The following is a 15,110-nucleotide window of genomic DNA, read 5'->3' on the forward strand; positions in this document are numbered from 1 at the left end:
GGGATATACATATGTTTTAGGTACAATATTAAGAGAGAGGGCTGTAACACTGGTGAGGCAGCATGTACTGGTTGAGCTTGATTGGATTCCTATGACTGGAAGCAGATGTGTGGGGACAGAGGAGTGGACAGCATGAGATGGTCTTGGCACCACTGTTGTGTAAATAGTCGTGCCAAGCTGCAGTGTGCAAATTCACTCACTCTTGGATGTGACAGAGGCAAAATGTGCCGGGGTGTTAGAATATGATGGGGGGGGGGGGGGCATTTTTCGGGACAGAATATGTGGAGAGGGGCAGGGCGGCTCATGTGTGATATCTAGTGGTGGTGGTGGTGGGACAGGGCAAGGTAGGGGACAAGGAGCTGAGCGGTGTTAGGAGGCACGGACAGTACTGTGTGCATAGGGTTGAACGTCTGTGCTTTGTCGGTCGGTGCCGTGCTTGGTGCCAGCACTGTCAGGTGGGCAACGCACATGGTGCGGTGACAGGAGAGGGTTCCAGCAGCTGCGTGGACATGAGGCATGCTTGCCCAGGTAACACTGCCCCCCCACGCAAGACACACGTTTTTCTTAACGGAGAAAGGACGGTCCCTTTGCCAGGGGTGCCCCTGGTCGGGATCTAGGTGCCGTGGAGGGAGAGCAGCGGAGAATGGAGGGGAGGAGAGGATGGTGGACGGGGGGGGGATCAGTGGGAGGTGGGGGAAGCAATAGTGGGTGGGGAGAGAAGTGCTGGATCGGGGGGCACTGAGTAGTGTGGGGCAGTGGGAACAGGGAACAGGCTGCCCCAGAGCTGTCGGATTTGCGAACAGCCGGAGGGCGGGATGGGAGGCGGGCAAGGGGAGTGGGGGGTGGGAAGGGACACCCACTTACGTCTCCTCCTGCATTTTTTTTTTTCTTTCCCTCCTTCTTTCCTTAGCTGGTGACGCGCCGCTGCTATTAATCATTCACCAGCCGGGGAGCAGCAATTGCCGCCGCTCGGAGCGAGCGGCGCTGGCAGCCGCCTCTCTGCCGATGCCCGCGTCCCGCAGCCGCCGCATCCCTGACGGGATGGTGCCCAGCGCAGCCGGCGGCGGACGCCTGCTGCTCTGAGCCGGGGCGGGGGGGTCCGGGCAGAGGATGCTCCCCAATGGCACCTGCCCCAGGCTTCCGGGCGGTGCAGGCAGCGACAGCGGCGACAGCGACAGCGGCGGCGGCAGCGACAGTGGTGGCGGCGGAGCCGGTGGCGCCTCGGAGGAGGCGGCGGCGGAGGGCATGGACTCGGGCGGCAGGAATTCCTCCGGCGCTCCGAACAGCACCCTGAGTGAGTCTCAGGGCAGCGCCATCCTCATCTCATTCATCTACTCCGTGGTGTGCCTGGTGGGGCTGTGCGGCAACTCCATGGTCATCTACGTGATCCTACGTTACGCCAAGATGAAGACAGCCACCAACATCTACATCCTCAACTTGGCCATCGCGGATGAGCTGCTGATGCTTAGCGTCCCCTTTCTGGTTACCTCCACCCTGCTGCACCACTGGCCCTTTGGCTCCCTGCTCTGCCGCCTGGTGCTCAGTGTGGATGCCATCAACATGTTCACCAGCATCTACTGCCTGACCGTGCTCAGTGTGGACCGTTACATCGCTGTGGTGCACCCCATCAAGGCGGCCAGGTACCGCCGACCCACTGTGGCTAAGATGGTCAATCTGGGTGTCTGGGTACTTTCCATCCTCATCATCCTGCCCATCATCATCTTCTCCAACACAGCAGCCAACAGTGATGGAACAGTGGCTTGCAACATGCTCATGCCAGAGCCCACCCAGAGATGGCTGGTGGTCTTTGTGGTCTACACCTTTCTGATGGGCTTCTTGCTGCCTGTGGTGGCCATCTGCCTCTGCTACATCCTCATCATTGCTAAGATGCGCATGGTGGCCCTGAAGGCTGGCTGGCAGCAACGCAAACGCTCAGAGCGCAAGATCACCCTCATGGTCATGATGGTGGTGATGGTCTTTGTCATCTGCTGGATGCCCTTCTACATTGTGCAGCTGGTCAATGTCTTTGTAGAGCAGGATGATGCCACCATCAGCCAGCTCTCTGTCATCTTGGGCTATGCCAACAGCTGTGCCAACCCTATCCTCTATGGTTTTCTCTCAGACAATTTCAAGCGGTCCTTCCAGCGGCTGCTCTGCCTCAGCTGGATGGACAACGCTGCAGAGGAACCCATCGACTACTATGCCACTGCCCTCAAGAGCAGGGCATACAGCGTGGAGGACTTTCCCCCAGACAACTTGGAGTCAGGGAGCATGTACAGGAATGGCACTTGCACCTCCAGGATTACCACCCTCTGAGGAAGCATTCCTGTCCCCCACCTCCCTTACTGCCCCCCAGCTGGAGGGTGAGCGAAGCCAGGGCTGTGGCATGGGGAGGCTGGGAGGGAGGGGATTTTTGGTCCTGCCCACTGCCAGCAGTATTTGGCACAAGAAAGAGCGAGGAAAACCCCAGATTCTTGATTTGCTGCCCCCCTGCATCCTGGTTGCTGCCCTTGAAAGTGGGTGCATTCTCTGATGCTTTGACATCCACTTAGTGAATTGTGGCTCTCATGGGTTAGGTTAGGGTCTGGTAGCCTGGCTATGCCACTCCTCTCTGTGTCTGACAAATGGCTGTAAAGGTCCTGCAGTGACTCTCCCTCCATCTTTTGTACAGTTTGCTCTTCCCCTTGGCTGGTGGGACACACCCCAGGCCACTGAGTCGAGCCTGCCTCATGTCAAGCCCCAGCATTCAGGCTCAGACTCCCCCCAGCTGCAAAAGACCCTGCTCAACATCTGTCAGTGCACAGCTCCCCTTCAGAGATTAGAAATGCTGGAAAAATTCCCCCCAACACACACCTTGCCCTCCCCCAGGAAGGAGTGTGTAGCATCTCTCTGCACCTACCCTTCCCTCCCCTTGGAATAAAAAAGAAAGCAGGGAGCAAAAAGTCCCCAAGAAAGAAGCAGCATAGTCACGGAGATATGTATTTGCTTTGCAGACAGCTTCCAACTCACTGTGACTTTGGCTCTCTGTGCTTCTTGGCAGAAGCAGAGCAGGAAAGATCTTAGAAAAGATCTGATTATTGCTGTGCTTTGGAGCTGCGTGGCAGGTTGCTGATAATGGGAGATAAGCAGTCCTGTGACACATAGGGAGCAGAGAGCTGGGACTCACTGAGATGGGAGCTGGGGGGACCGCTGAGCTGGGAAATGTTTGATTCTGTCCAAACACACAATGAACTGTGTTGATAATAAAGTTTAAAGGGAGCACTAGTCTGTGAATCTGCTGTGTTGAGCCTGCTCACACATCAGCTGTGACACAGCCATGAAGGGAGTTGAGACAGTTTTTGAATGACCTGGGTGATGGAAAAGTCACTTTAGCCTATATGGAAAAAGGGGGAGTCATTTAAAAATCTCCACCAGTCTCTGAAATAAATACTTGACAGAAAAAGTAGCTGTTCAGTAATAGCTATTACCCTAGCTCCAGTTTCTTCTGTTGCACTAAAAAAAACCCAATAAAATGGGTTTCATATGTTGCCAATGTAATATACTGACCCAGAGCTTCTTAATGTTTCATTTCTGAGAATTCTTGTTTTTAATGTGTGCCAGATGTCTTCTTGTTTAATTTTTTATTTGATTCTAGTGTTGTGAACGTGTTTTTCTGAAGCAATTTATACTGTGTACTTACGTCTGTGGTGGCTACTTGCAAGGTTGCATTTAAAATGGCTAATGCTCAAGAAGGCTCCTTTCCAGATAAAAACATTGTCATTTTTTCTAACTCTTTCATTTACATTGTCTCCCCCACAGAAATTCTCTCCTGAATTTTCTCTCTTCTCCTCTTGTGACAAAACAAATTTCATATAGATGGATGAAGCTTTCTTTGGTAAATGACAGCTGATCAAACTAAACCTTCTATCCACCCCTCCTCCCTCTTACCCCACACAGAAGAGTCAGTATGGACTGAGCTGAAATAAGCAGCTACGTTTTTTGTTTTCTACCACCTATGCTAATAGTGTCACACAGTGGCAAATGTCCCAGTAGCTGTGAGAAATCACTTCTCTAGCACAATACTGTGGTTGTATTAATTATAACTACTGGCAATTTCAAGCAAGAGACTGGAAAAAATCTCTAGTAGCAGCATACCCATAGCATTGTACTCGTAGCTGCAGTGCTTAAGTACAGTGTTAAGTGTAAGGTTGACAGTTAAGACATCTAGTATTTGTGGTGGTGGACTTACTACAGGTTTTTGTTAAATTATACCCTTTAACTTTTCTCAGCAGCAAAAAGCAGGATGCTACTTTGTACATTTCTTTCACCAAAACTTAGGTACTGTTAAATGAATGTATAAATTTAGTATTTTAAAGTTGTCTGATTCAAAGTCCATCAAAATGAGAGAAAAAAAATCTTAAGTCACTTCAATGGACTGTGAGTCAGGTCCTTTTAGTCTAAAAATTGCTAATGTGGAAACCGTTACATCCTTATTAAAATATTTCATGAAAAGCTTTGACAATTGTACAGTTTCTTTTCTTTTACTTCCTAGTGGACACAATTTAAAGAAAACTTACAAATACTAAATTTTGTAATGTTTTGTGTGTACATATGGTGAAATAAGGATGAAATTGCTTTATTAGCACAATTAACTTTTCACAGAAATCAAACATCTGTCAAAACAGTAAAATGCCCCATGATATCCATGATGCTATTTCCAGGGCTTCGCTTGAATTTTCACTCACAATATCTTCAAGATTGCATAAATCTCATAATCTTCTGTGGTCCTTTTCACTCAAGCATATTCTTATGTATGGTCAGATTAAACAGAGAGTCAATCGACTTTTCACTGTCAAATTTGTTTAACATCAGACACAATGAAGCAAGAGTGAAAAAGCATGAAGATTCATACTGCATACTCAGTTTTGATGAAAAGTTGAACTGGGTTTTGTTCTTTCATTTTTTTTTCTCTTTGCCTTGTAAAGGTTGCGATGGAAGCCTGCACACCTACCAGCATATGCACTTTGGTTTCAGTTCTGCCAGGCACATCGCAGAGGTTGGGCTGGGGCTTCAGTAGATGGCAGGCTTGCCTTCAGATGGATGGGCTGATTCACTCCCAGCCAGCACTGCCCCTATGGTTCCTGACTAAAACACTCTGTGTGGTTTCAGCTGGAAACAAAATCTGTTTATCCCAAACTAACAGTTGTTCCTGCTATTTTTCACTCTGGGAGAGGTGATCAACAGCAGTAAATCATTCAATTTAGCTAGAAAGAAAGTTAGGTAGTTCATTCTGTGTTACTATTCTAAACAGTAGAACATAACTACCAAGAAAAAAAGATCTCATGAAATAATATGTACCAGAAAATAAACAGAACTCTTTTTAATGCTTTCCAAATGGCAAATAAGGGCATTGAGATTTCATATGAAAATCATTTCAAGTAATGCCTAATTCACTGAAAAAAAAGAGGGCAGTTGTTTACTTCTTGGTGACATTTTGACTTGTTATACAGCTGCAAGTGGGCGAATTAAAATTTGTAACCAGTAGTAATTTTTTTCTTTTCCCCCCATGAGTTCTGGTTTATATTTTAAAATTTATATTTTAATATTTTAAAAATATTACATTCACTTTGTTATGGAAATTGGCCTTGTAGCCACTGAACACAGGCAAGTTTTGCACTTTGTTGGCCTGAGGTCTATACCCAGCAGTGGGACAGCTCTAAGCAGTATCCAGTCAATGGCCTGGACCGTTTCCTGTGGCATGCATCCCAGAGAACAGTCTTCACATGGAACACACATCAATCAGGTGGGCAGCACACAGCAGCCACAGCATTTCCCCGCTCAGACAAAGGTGCACAAGACATCACTTCTTTTCCTCACCAGGCTTCCCAGCACAGTAGCAAAATCAACACATCTCAGAATCCTGAGGCTGGCTGCTATCTGCAGTTAGGGGACTTGAACAAGACTTGTCACAGAGGCATTTTATATCTGGGCACTGCATGAGAAAGGTGATGGCTGCACACAGATGTTCTGCCTCTTCAGATGGTCCCTACAGCAGAGAACATTACACAGAGTGTGGGGTTTTTTGCATTTGACACTTAAAACCCCATTTGATTTCTTCACAGAGAATGAGAATCAGTTTTCTGAATGTGTTGCAAGATTTTCTGAAATGCCAGCTTTCCAATGAATCAGAATTTAAAAAAAGACTTTCTGGTTGTTTCTGGAAATCCGCATTTCTAATGTATGTGGCATGTTCTATTAACACTGTGACTATTCACTCTATTTTAACCTGTTTCCAAAATCAGCATCTTAATTCTAAATAATAAACTAAGTCTTATTGAAATAAAATAACCCAGTGATGTAATACATTCATGTTATATAAAGTTTGACCTTACTCTGCCATATTTCTAGAATAGTGACAATTTAATGTCTTATAGTCCTAATTAAAAAAAAGAACCAAGAAAAATAATTTCAAAAAGTCAGAAGAAATTAACCAAGAAAGAAATATCAATCCAGTGTTCTAAACTCTGTGATTTCAATCCCTAGGAACCTTACTTGACACCAGGGCTCTACAGACAAGAATGTGAATTATTAATCTCTAGAGGAGAATAAAATATTTCTACTGAATTGTGTATTCAGCACTTCCATCCTCCTCAACATAGCCTTATTTTGCTGATAACTTCAGGCTAAGCCATGGGAAGAAAGGATGGTTTATTAATTAGATTTCTCTTTAAGAAAAGTGTTTTCAGATATTACATTTTGTGGAGAGAAATGGCAAGAAAAATTGGTGAATCTGAGAGTGTTTCAAAGTATACCACTAGAAGGCTAGAAACCAAGACAGATGCTTTCCAATAAAAGTAAACTATGCCCACTCCCTTCCAACTTTGTTTCTCCAAAAGCCTAAAATCTGGGTTTGGCAGAGCAATAAGTAGATATAAAACAGAGATAGCAAGGTGATGTATCCTGCCTGAGGTATACATGTTTTTGGGTCCAGTCTGGATGGAATACATTCGTCCTTATATGATTATCATGTCTATGATGGGTAGAGTCACCTTAAAAGCTATAAAAATGTACAGAAAATTCCTTTTATTCTCCATTCCTGTGCCCCCCCCACACCTAACCAAAAAAAAAAAAAAAAAGTATTTTCAATACAAGTTCTTACACTGTCTAAGATGCCTAAGGGCTGCTTTTTGGGTTCTTGAGCTTCCTAACTAGAAAGGCTCAGATAGAAGTGCTCAAATTCACTGCATAGGGAGGTTGTAGGACAACAATTACCAGATTTCTGACTTGGGATCTGAAATGTGTTGCATTTATGACTTGCAACTGGGTTGCATTGTCTCCACTTCCATCATCCAGTTGGTGATGGTGCTGTTGTCAATGCATGTGTCAGGCCTCCCATCCCAGGGAAAGCTTCTGAACAGTGCTGCACTGCACTGCTCTTCCTAAAGCTGAGAAACGCCAGGCAACACCAGCCGCTGCCACGGGCTGAGTACGGCAAAAGCTCGGCTCATTCACACAGCACTTGCCCATGCTCAGATTCACAATGGAAAGCCCAAAGGATTGCTGGTCAACTGGAGAGGTACAAAAAGTGGCAAAGCAGGATATTTGGGGGATATAAAAGAAGGCAAAACTGGTGGATATTTGATACTGAGCAGACTGAGAGAGAAGGAATCTGAAACGGAGAAAAATCAAGTATGTGATGGCCATTTTGTTAAGAACAGTGGAAAATAAGTAGAGTGCAGTCCAGGCATTGTAAAGCAGGACTTGGCTCTTTCACATAACTAATTTTCACTGTTTAAAATACAGCAAATATGTGAACTTTCAACTCACCAATAAATATGAAGTTGTGCTTTTTATGTCAGCTGCTGTTTTCAAAGCTGGCTGTTATTTTTGAAGGTTATAAAGCCTCTAGACATTTTTTCTAAGAACTAAATGACAATTTAGGTCCTTTATGGAATTACTAGAAATTCAGGAAAACAAGGCAGAAACAGATAGATAATAAAATTTTCTGAATGTTAATTTAACTTGGATTTTTTCAGACGCTTTGAATTTCACAGACGTTTTCCTTTATCATTAAAATAAAGTCTTAACCATTTTTTGCTCAACACAAACCAAGAAGAATCCCATATTGACAAGACAGAAATTGAATACAGAATAATTTTCAGTGCTCTTTTACCATCATAAAGTAAAATTTACAGAATTTCTTACTTGAAAAGAATCTTCAGTACAATGACTGGGAAAAATCCTTTCCCTTAGAGAAATATATACTTGTAAGAATGAAAGGTAATGTAACACATTCCTCTGTACAGACATTATGGACTTAGATCACTTAAAATCTCACTCAAGCTATCTGTACTTATGATCTTACGTTATGTTCCAGAGAACAGTGTAAATTCTTATCAACTAAAAACACAAGGCCTACTGGTTATATTCCAAAAACAAAAACATGCTTTTATGACAGGTTATAGCCCATGTGCTGCTCCTGGTTTAATGACTGAAAATGCTTATTTGTTTGCAATCCACCACATTTTGAGTAACACCTGAAAACATATGCAGCAAGATGGTTACGACAGATATACATCCTGGTAAAGATGGGTGCTTGCCTGTCTCACCTTTCCCTCCTCAGCTCCTCATCTCTGTGGACCTGCAGTTTCTTTCTCTTATATTATCCATAAAATACATCATAGTAGTTGTTTTCCCATTTTTCTGGCTCAGAATGCAAAAGGACTGGCAAGTGGAAGGAGGGGGAGGACATAACAAATGCAGGACCACCACCACACCTCTGCATTCCGCAGCTCCACTGCTGCCTCCAGCCCACCTCCAGTACTGTGTTCTCCTCTGGGGCTCCCAACATAAGAAGGATGTGGACATGCTGGAGTCCAGAGGAGGCCACCAAGATGATCAGAGGGTTAGAACAGTTCTCCTACAAAGACAGGCTGAAAGAGTTGGGGTTGTTCAGCCTGGAAAAGAGAAGGTGTCCAGTACCTACAAACAACCTTCCAGTACCTACAAGAAAGCTGAAAAAGAGCATTTTCCTAGGGCTTGTGGTGATAGGCCAAAGAGGAGTGGCTTCAAAGAGGGTAGGCATGGATTAGGTATGAGGAAGAAATTCTTTGCTGTGAGAGTGATGAGACAGTGGACCAGTTTGCTCAGCAAATTTGTGAATGCGCCATCCCTTGAAGTGTTCAAGGCCAGGCTGGATAGGGCTCTGAGCAACCTGGTCTAGTGGAAGGTGTCCCTGCGCACAGCATGGGGGTGGAACGAGATGATCTTTAAGGGTCCCTTTGAACCCAAACCATTCTATGATTCTGTGATTCTAGTCAGCAATACAGAAAAGGGAAAAGACTTGCTAACAGATGACTCTCTTTACACATCCACCTTCAAGTCTTCCAGTCCCAAACTACAAGCCCAGAAGACAAAGACAAGGCTGCATATTGGAGAAAGAAGAAAAGACATTAATTTTAATGTTTTGAAGCCCTGGGAATGTGGTTACTTCTCTGTTGCTGTGTTGTGTTTGCCTTTTGAGTCAATTATGTATCTTTAGTGAAATATATGAATCGGCACACTGCAGTCTTGGTAAGTGTCCACATACTGAAGAAATAAATAATATTATTTCTAAAAGGAATTACATTGCATCTACCAGTGATTGACCTCCATGTAATAACTGAGGAAAGATAACTGGGATTTAAAACATGAAAAAAATAAAGTGATAGGAAATTTCCAGGGAAATCACAGAATCCATTAGACTTTTAATATTCTTTAATCTATATGATACACAAGGAGAAATGTCAGAAGTACTCAAATTTTTCCCATGTCCTCTTATCCAATGCCATAGAGCACCTAATTAAGCCCTTAGCAGCATAAATAATTATTTTTAAAAATATGTAGAAATTAAAATTTTATTTCTGATTATTTAATGAAACAAACAATTAAAAATTCATCAATTTTTCATAAATAAAATGTGCAGCTGAAAAATTATATGCCTACCAGTCAAACTATCTTTGAAAGAATTAAGGAAATCCAAAATTGGCAACATGGGACACTTTTTGTATAACTGTGATAGACAAGAGATCTGGACATTCCTATTCTTTGCAGGAATCATTTTCAAATGTAGACTAACAGTTTCTTGCTATCACCGTTTCATTACATATGTAAACATTGCAAAATTCACAGTTACAAAGTTTATATGTGATTTATATGGTTCAATATGGGATGAAATAATATTTTTTCCTATGCTGGAAAAACAGTTGGAATATAATATGCTTATATAATGTTTAATCAATGGACATGTATGCAACATGAGAGAACAGTCAAGATTTGTCTTTATCCTTGCTGTGTCTTGGAAAAATACTTGCATGTGATTATGTGTTTTTTATATGGTGTTACATATATTTTTTTAAAAAATTGCATCCACTTTCATAACCACTTTTATTATCTCAGTATTTGTTATGATTATATGTATTCATTATGATCTTACTTATTCTCTTTCTATGAATGTAAACAGCAAACCCTGCTCTGAATCTGCCTTGCAGAACAGTGAATCACAGTTGTGATATGAACCAATGGTTGCATGACAGATATGTGTTGGTTTCTTATTCACTAAAGACCCAATTTGATCAAGAACGGAAAGCAAAAATGATCAATTCTTTTTCCCAAACCATCTTCTTTTTGGTCTGAACCATTAGAGAAAGAGAAATTCATGCATTTCAAACCTGCTCAGGTTCCAAACAAGTCCAAATGCTATTTGTTTTGTACTCTACTGACTGCAAAAATAAGGTAAAGAACCCCAGATATACTAAACAAGAATCTCTAACATGTAAAAGCAATAAAAGCAATAATAAAATTATGACCATTTAGCCATGCCTTGAAGAGACAGAAGGCACCATGAGCTTGCTTTTAGAAAAGTGACTTGCACAGATGGAGACTTAAGTGAGCTGATTTTTCTGATTTAATTTTAAATGAGTATTTTACAGGCATTTAAATATAAGTAGCCTCCATATGTGTTCTTTACAGTCAATGCAGATAAAGGGCACTTTCAGGATGTAATTCATTGGTCCCGTTTTCAGCATCTAGTCTAAAATGAGATTAATTGCAAGCACATATTTATCTCTATAGGCAGTAAGACAGTCCAGGTAAATAAAAAAGTCTGTATGAATTGTTGGCGATGTCTACACATGATAAGATGGATCCCATCCTTAGATGCAAAATAGTCTGGTTTCAGATGAGCCAAATTATAAGCTGGGGGAACATAGTAGAACCATTTTGTATTCCTCTAGACAAATGTCCAATGATCCTGAATTGTGTGAGAGAAAGAACTCTCAAATCAAAACATGATTTCACAGGAAGAGTAAAATGGAAATTATGAGACAGTTGAATGGCTTGCAAGGGCATGGACTTGTATATTTTAACTAAATAGCCTGAGTCACATACTGAGAGATGCCAAAATAAGTAGACAGGTGCTTAACTCAGCATTTAATTGTGTGCTCGGTAAGACTCCAGAAACAGAGAATGAGAGAGTTCCTAGAGTTTAGAAAAACACACCTGGAAGGGCCCATCAAGAGTTCAGCTATCTGTGAGAAAGACTGAAACACAGAAAAAAAAATAATTTAGAGACGCTCTTATTCATCTTAGTTGCTACTTGCTTATACAGCCCCTGATGGAAGAGGAGAGCTCCACATACACCACCCCATTAAAGAAATTACTTACAGTGATAGCAACAGGAGTGTTATTAAGAAATAAGGCATTAATGGCTAAATCATTTTCCAAATCTGTGCACATCTGAATGTAGAATCAAGCCTCCTGCCTTATGAAATATAAATTCCAGATAAATAGATTAGAAAAAATATGCAGATTATGAGTCACCTTGTAATAAGCAGCATTCTCACCTAGCTGTATTTAATTCCTGTCATGAAACAAATGAATTTATGGCTACAGTCAGTCTGATGGCTTACAAATATCAGGGACCTCCTTACCAAAAGCTAAAGACTGTTTCCCAGACAGCAGCTGCCTATCACCATTAAAGGGAGAGTGAGGGAAAAACAAAAAACTTACAGTGCATAATTCTTTATCCTTAGCAGATGTTTACACCATATTTATCGTCAAGTCTTGGCTTGCAAGAAAAAGAGGTAATAATAACAACATTATTTTTTGAAAGAGAGTTCTTCAAACTCAACAGGAAAGTGTCAAAATTAAGGCAGTAGTTAGAAGGTCAGCTCTTAAGAGAGGAAAACAAACAAGTATATTTAAAGAATCACTTCAGAGTTTAAAGTCCTCCTAAGGGAAGAAAATATTTCCCTATTCTCCCCAAGAAGCTTGGATGAGACAAGATAGCTGTGTATAACTGCACTCAGAAAACTTTGAATCAATATTTAATATTACAACTTTAATTGAAAACTAACACCATAATAATAATAATAAGTGAGCAGCACTCTGAACTGCACAGAAAGCAAGTTCTGCAGCCAGGATGAAAGCTCCTCTACAGGAATTCCCAAGGGAAATCACAGAGGAAGTGTTTACCTCATTTAGAAAAGGGCACTAATGGTGAATCTTTCCTTATTCTCAAGGGACTCCATGGAAAACAATATATCTGACTAAAAAGAATGAGATTTGCATGATGTATTTGGACTCACTTTAACTCCTCTTGCAGTAGAGTGTGTCAGCGCCTTTTCCGATTCTAAGGGAGCCACATATTGCATACAGAAAGCAAGTTTTGCAACAACACGACTTAGGATAAAAACTGTAACAGAAAAATTTATTCTCTGCTACAATAAAAACGAGTATGAAATAAAAAACAGGGCAGTGATTTACATCATCCTTTATTCTTTTCATCAGCTGAAGTATAAAACTGACTCCCCATTAACCTCTCACTTCCTCAGCAGTTTTATGACTTTCTAAGTATAGAAATGCTCTTTCATTTTTTAAGTATGTCAGTACGAAAGTATTTGGGTTGCAATTTCATCTAAAATTATGGCAGTTCACCTCTCCAAAAAGTTCCAGCAATTAGATTGAAAACGAGAGCATCCAAGTAGCACTCGGGCAAGGAGTGACTTCTAAATTACAAGATGCAAGTGCTCAAACTGGTCCACTTTATGCTTGCTCCAAGTAAGGCACCCGAAGAACAGTTTATGAGAGGATAAAAATGCACAATTCTTGCAGCTGCAATCGCTCTGTCGGCCAGGCTGATCTATTTATATTTTAGTGAAATCAGCACCGAAATAACTGTTTTCCAGACCGACAAAAACTCATGACTATTCAAAGACTTCAATCCCCTCAAAAGAACATCGCTATACGCTCCTGCGTCTGGCAACGTGCAAGCCCTGCCCAGCCAAGTCCCGCGGGGCCTCTCGCTGGGCTCCCCGCGGCAGCAGCGCTTGGGGGCAGGAGGGACGTGGGGAGCCGAGCGCTGGCCCGGGTGGGAGCAGCCGCTCAGCGCAGCCCCGAGGGACGCGGCCTCGGCGCTCCGGGGCTATTCACCGCCCGCTGCTCCGCTGGGCTCCGCGGAGCCTGTCTCCGTCTTGCTGCCGGCCTCCGGCGGCTCCTTGTTCCCCCGGCCCTCGGGTTTCTTGTTAAAGCAGATTTTGAACACCCCCAGGACGGTCATGACCAGGATGATCAGCACCACCACCGCGACCGTCACCAGGATGAAAACGTAGTTGGAGGAGGAGGAGGGCGGCGGAGGAGCAGCCTTCTCTCCGTCGGCGGAGGCCGTGGTGGTGGCGGGCGGCTCTGTGGAACCGCCGGGTGTCGGGATGGAAGGATGCCGCCCCTCCGCCCTGGCACTCGACCGCTCCGCGGGGCCGCCTGCAGCGGTGGGGCCCGGCCCCGTGTCCGGGCAGGGAGTTCCGTCCGGGCCGCCCGTGGTGCAGGCACAGGCGAAGCCGCCGCCCGCATCGCGGCACCCGGCGGCCTCGGCGCACCGCCCGCTGTCGGAGCTCTTGCCGCCGAAGGGGCAGGGGCAGAGGGGCTTCTCTGTCGCCTTCCAGGCGAAGCCGCCCGGCTCGGGCTGGCAGGTGAGCCGCACCTCCCCGCCGGGACACGCCACCGTCAGCACGGTGCCCGGCGGGCTGAAGCCGGGGCCGCCGCTGCTCTCCTCGAAGGGGAGCCGGTAGTCGAGGTGGAGGGCGCCCGCGGGACTGAGGTCGGGGCAGGCACCCTCGTACTGGTACTTGCAGAGGTAGCCCGGGCTTTTCAGCTGGCAGAGCCGCTCCTTCCAGCCCCAGCTGCGGCCGTGCTCGGGGTCAGCCGCCAGGTGCAGCCCAGCGCAGCGGGCGGTGAGGCAGGACCGCAGGGGCTCCTGCAGCCACCGGCCGAGCGCCGCCGGCACCTCCTGCGGGTCCGTCCCACCCCCGACGGCCTCCCAAGAGAAGCCGCGGAGCGGCTGCTCCTCGTGGGTGCAGGCGGGGGCGTTTCTCTTCAGGCCGACCCAGAACAGCGCGGGTGCGGGCACGGCCGCCTCTGCCAGCAGCCCCAGCAGCAGGAGCAGCTCCGGCTCGCCGCTGACCCAGGCGAGGCTGCCCCGCCGCTGGTCGCAGGCGCCGCGGGCCTCGGCATACGAGACGTTGGCGAGGTGGGCGCTGAAGCAGGCGCCGGCGGGCGGGCAGCGCACGGCGGCCCGCGGCGGCGGCGGGCTCCGGCCCAGGGCGCAGGCCGCAGCCAGGAGCAGGCACCAGGGCCCGGCCCGCCTCATGCCGGCGGCGGGACACGGCGGACTGAAGGGCGCGGGCTGCCCCTGCGGCTGTGGTGGCGTTCGGTCCTGGCTCGGGCTGGCCTCCGCTGCCCGCGCCGGCCCCGCTCCCACGGCCCTGCCCCGGACCTGCCGGAGGAAACGTGTGACCTCGGCATCCTCCGTTTGTGTTGGAGGGCCCGGGACAAGCAGCTCCCGGCGCCGCCAGGAAGCGCTCGCCCAGCCCGGCGGGCGGGTGTCCAGCCGCGGGGTAGGACGGTGCCTTGTCCGCTGTCGGAGGGGCCGGAGGGTGGCGAAGCCCAGAGCCGCAGCTCTCGGACAGGCGTCACCGGCCCTGTGTCAGGCCCGAGTCCCCGAGACGCCCGGGCCAATCTTGTTAGCTTGTTGCACAGCGCTTTCCGGTGAAAAGCGGTCCAACCTCAGTTATTTCTTCCTCGAAGGATGGTGGTTT

At 45.9% G+C, this 15,110-nt stretch overlaps 2 protein-coding genes across 2 annotated transcripts; one reads left to right on the forward strand and one right to left on the reverse strand.

Moving 5' to 3' along the window:
• Nucleotides 1-894: 894 nt before the first annotated feature.
• On the forward strand, nucleotides 895-10,418 carry SSTR1 (somatostatin receptor 1). The gene has a single exon (XM_033515249.1). The coding sequence runs from the start codon at nucleotides 1,111-1,113 to the stop codon at nucleotides 2,314-2,316; it is 1,206 nt and encodes a 401-aa protein (XP_033371140.1). The 5' UTR covers nucleotides 895-1,110; the 3' UTR covers nucleotides 2,317-10,418.
• Nucleotides 10,419-12,775: 2,357 nt separating this feature from the next.
• On the reverse strand, nucleotides 12,776-14,662 carry CLEC14A (C-type lectin domain containing 14A). Its single transcript, XM_015629693.3, has one exon. The coding sequence runs from the start codon at nucleotides 14,660-14,662 to the stop codon at nucleotides 13,442-13,444; it is 1,221 nt and encodes a 406-aa protein (XP_015485179.1). The 3' UTR covers nucleotides 12,776-13,441.
• Between the last annotated feature and the right edge of the window lie 448 nt (nucleotides 14,663-15,110).

This window comes from Parus major, chromosome 5, assembly GCF_001522545.3.
Source record: "Parus major isolate Abel chromosome 5, Parus_major1.1, whole genome shotgun sequence".
In the NCBI taxonomy this organism is placed as follows: domain Eukaryota; kingdom Metazoa; phylum Chordata; class Aves; order Passeriformes; family Paridae; genus Parus; species Parus major.

What these genes read in the sequence shown, in the direction of transcription:
- SSTR1 (XM_033515249.1), top strand. Translation starts at nt 1,111, where the DNA reads ATGCTCCCCAATGGCACCTGCCCCAGGCTTCCGGGCGGTGCAGGCAGC.
- CLEC14A (XM_015629693.3), bottom strand. Translation starts at nt 14,662, where the DNA reads ATGAGGCGGGCCGGGCCCTGGTGCCTGCTCCTGGCTGCGGCCTGCGCC.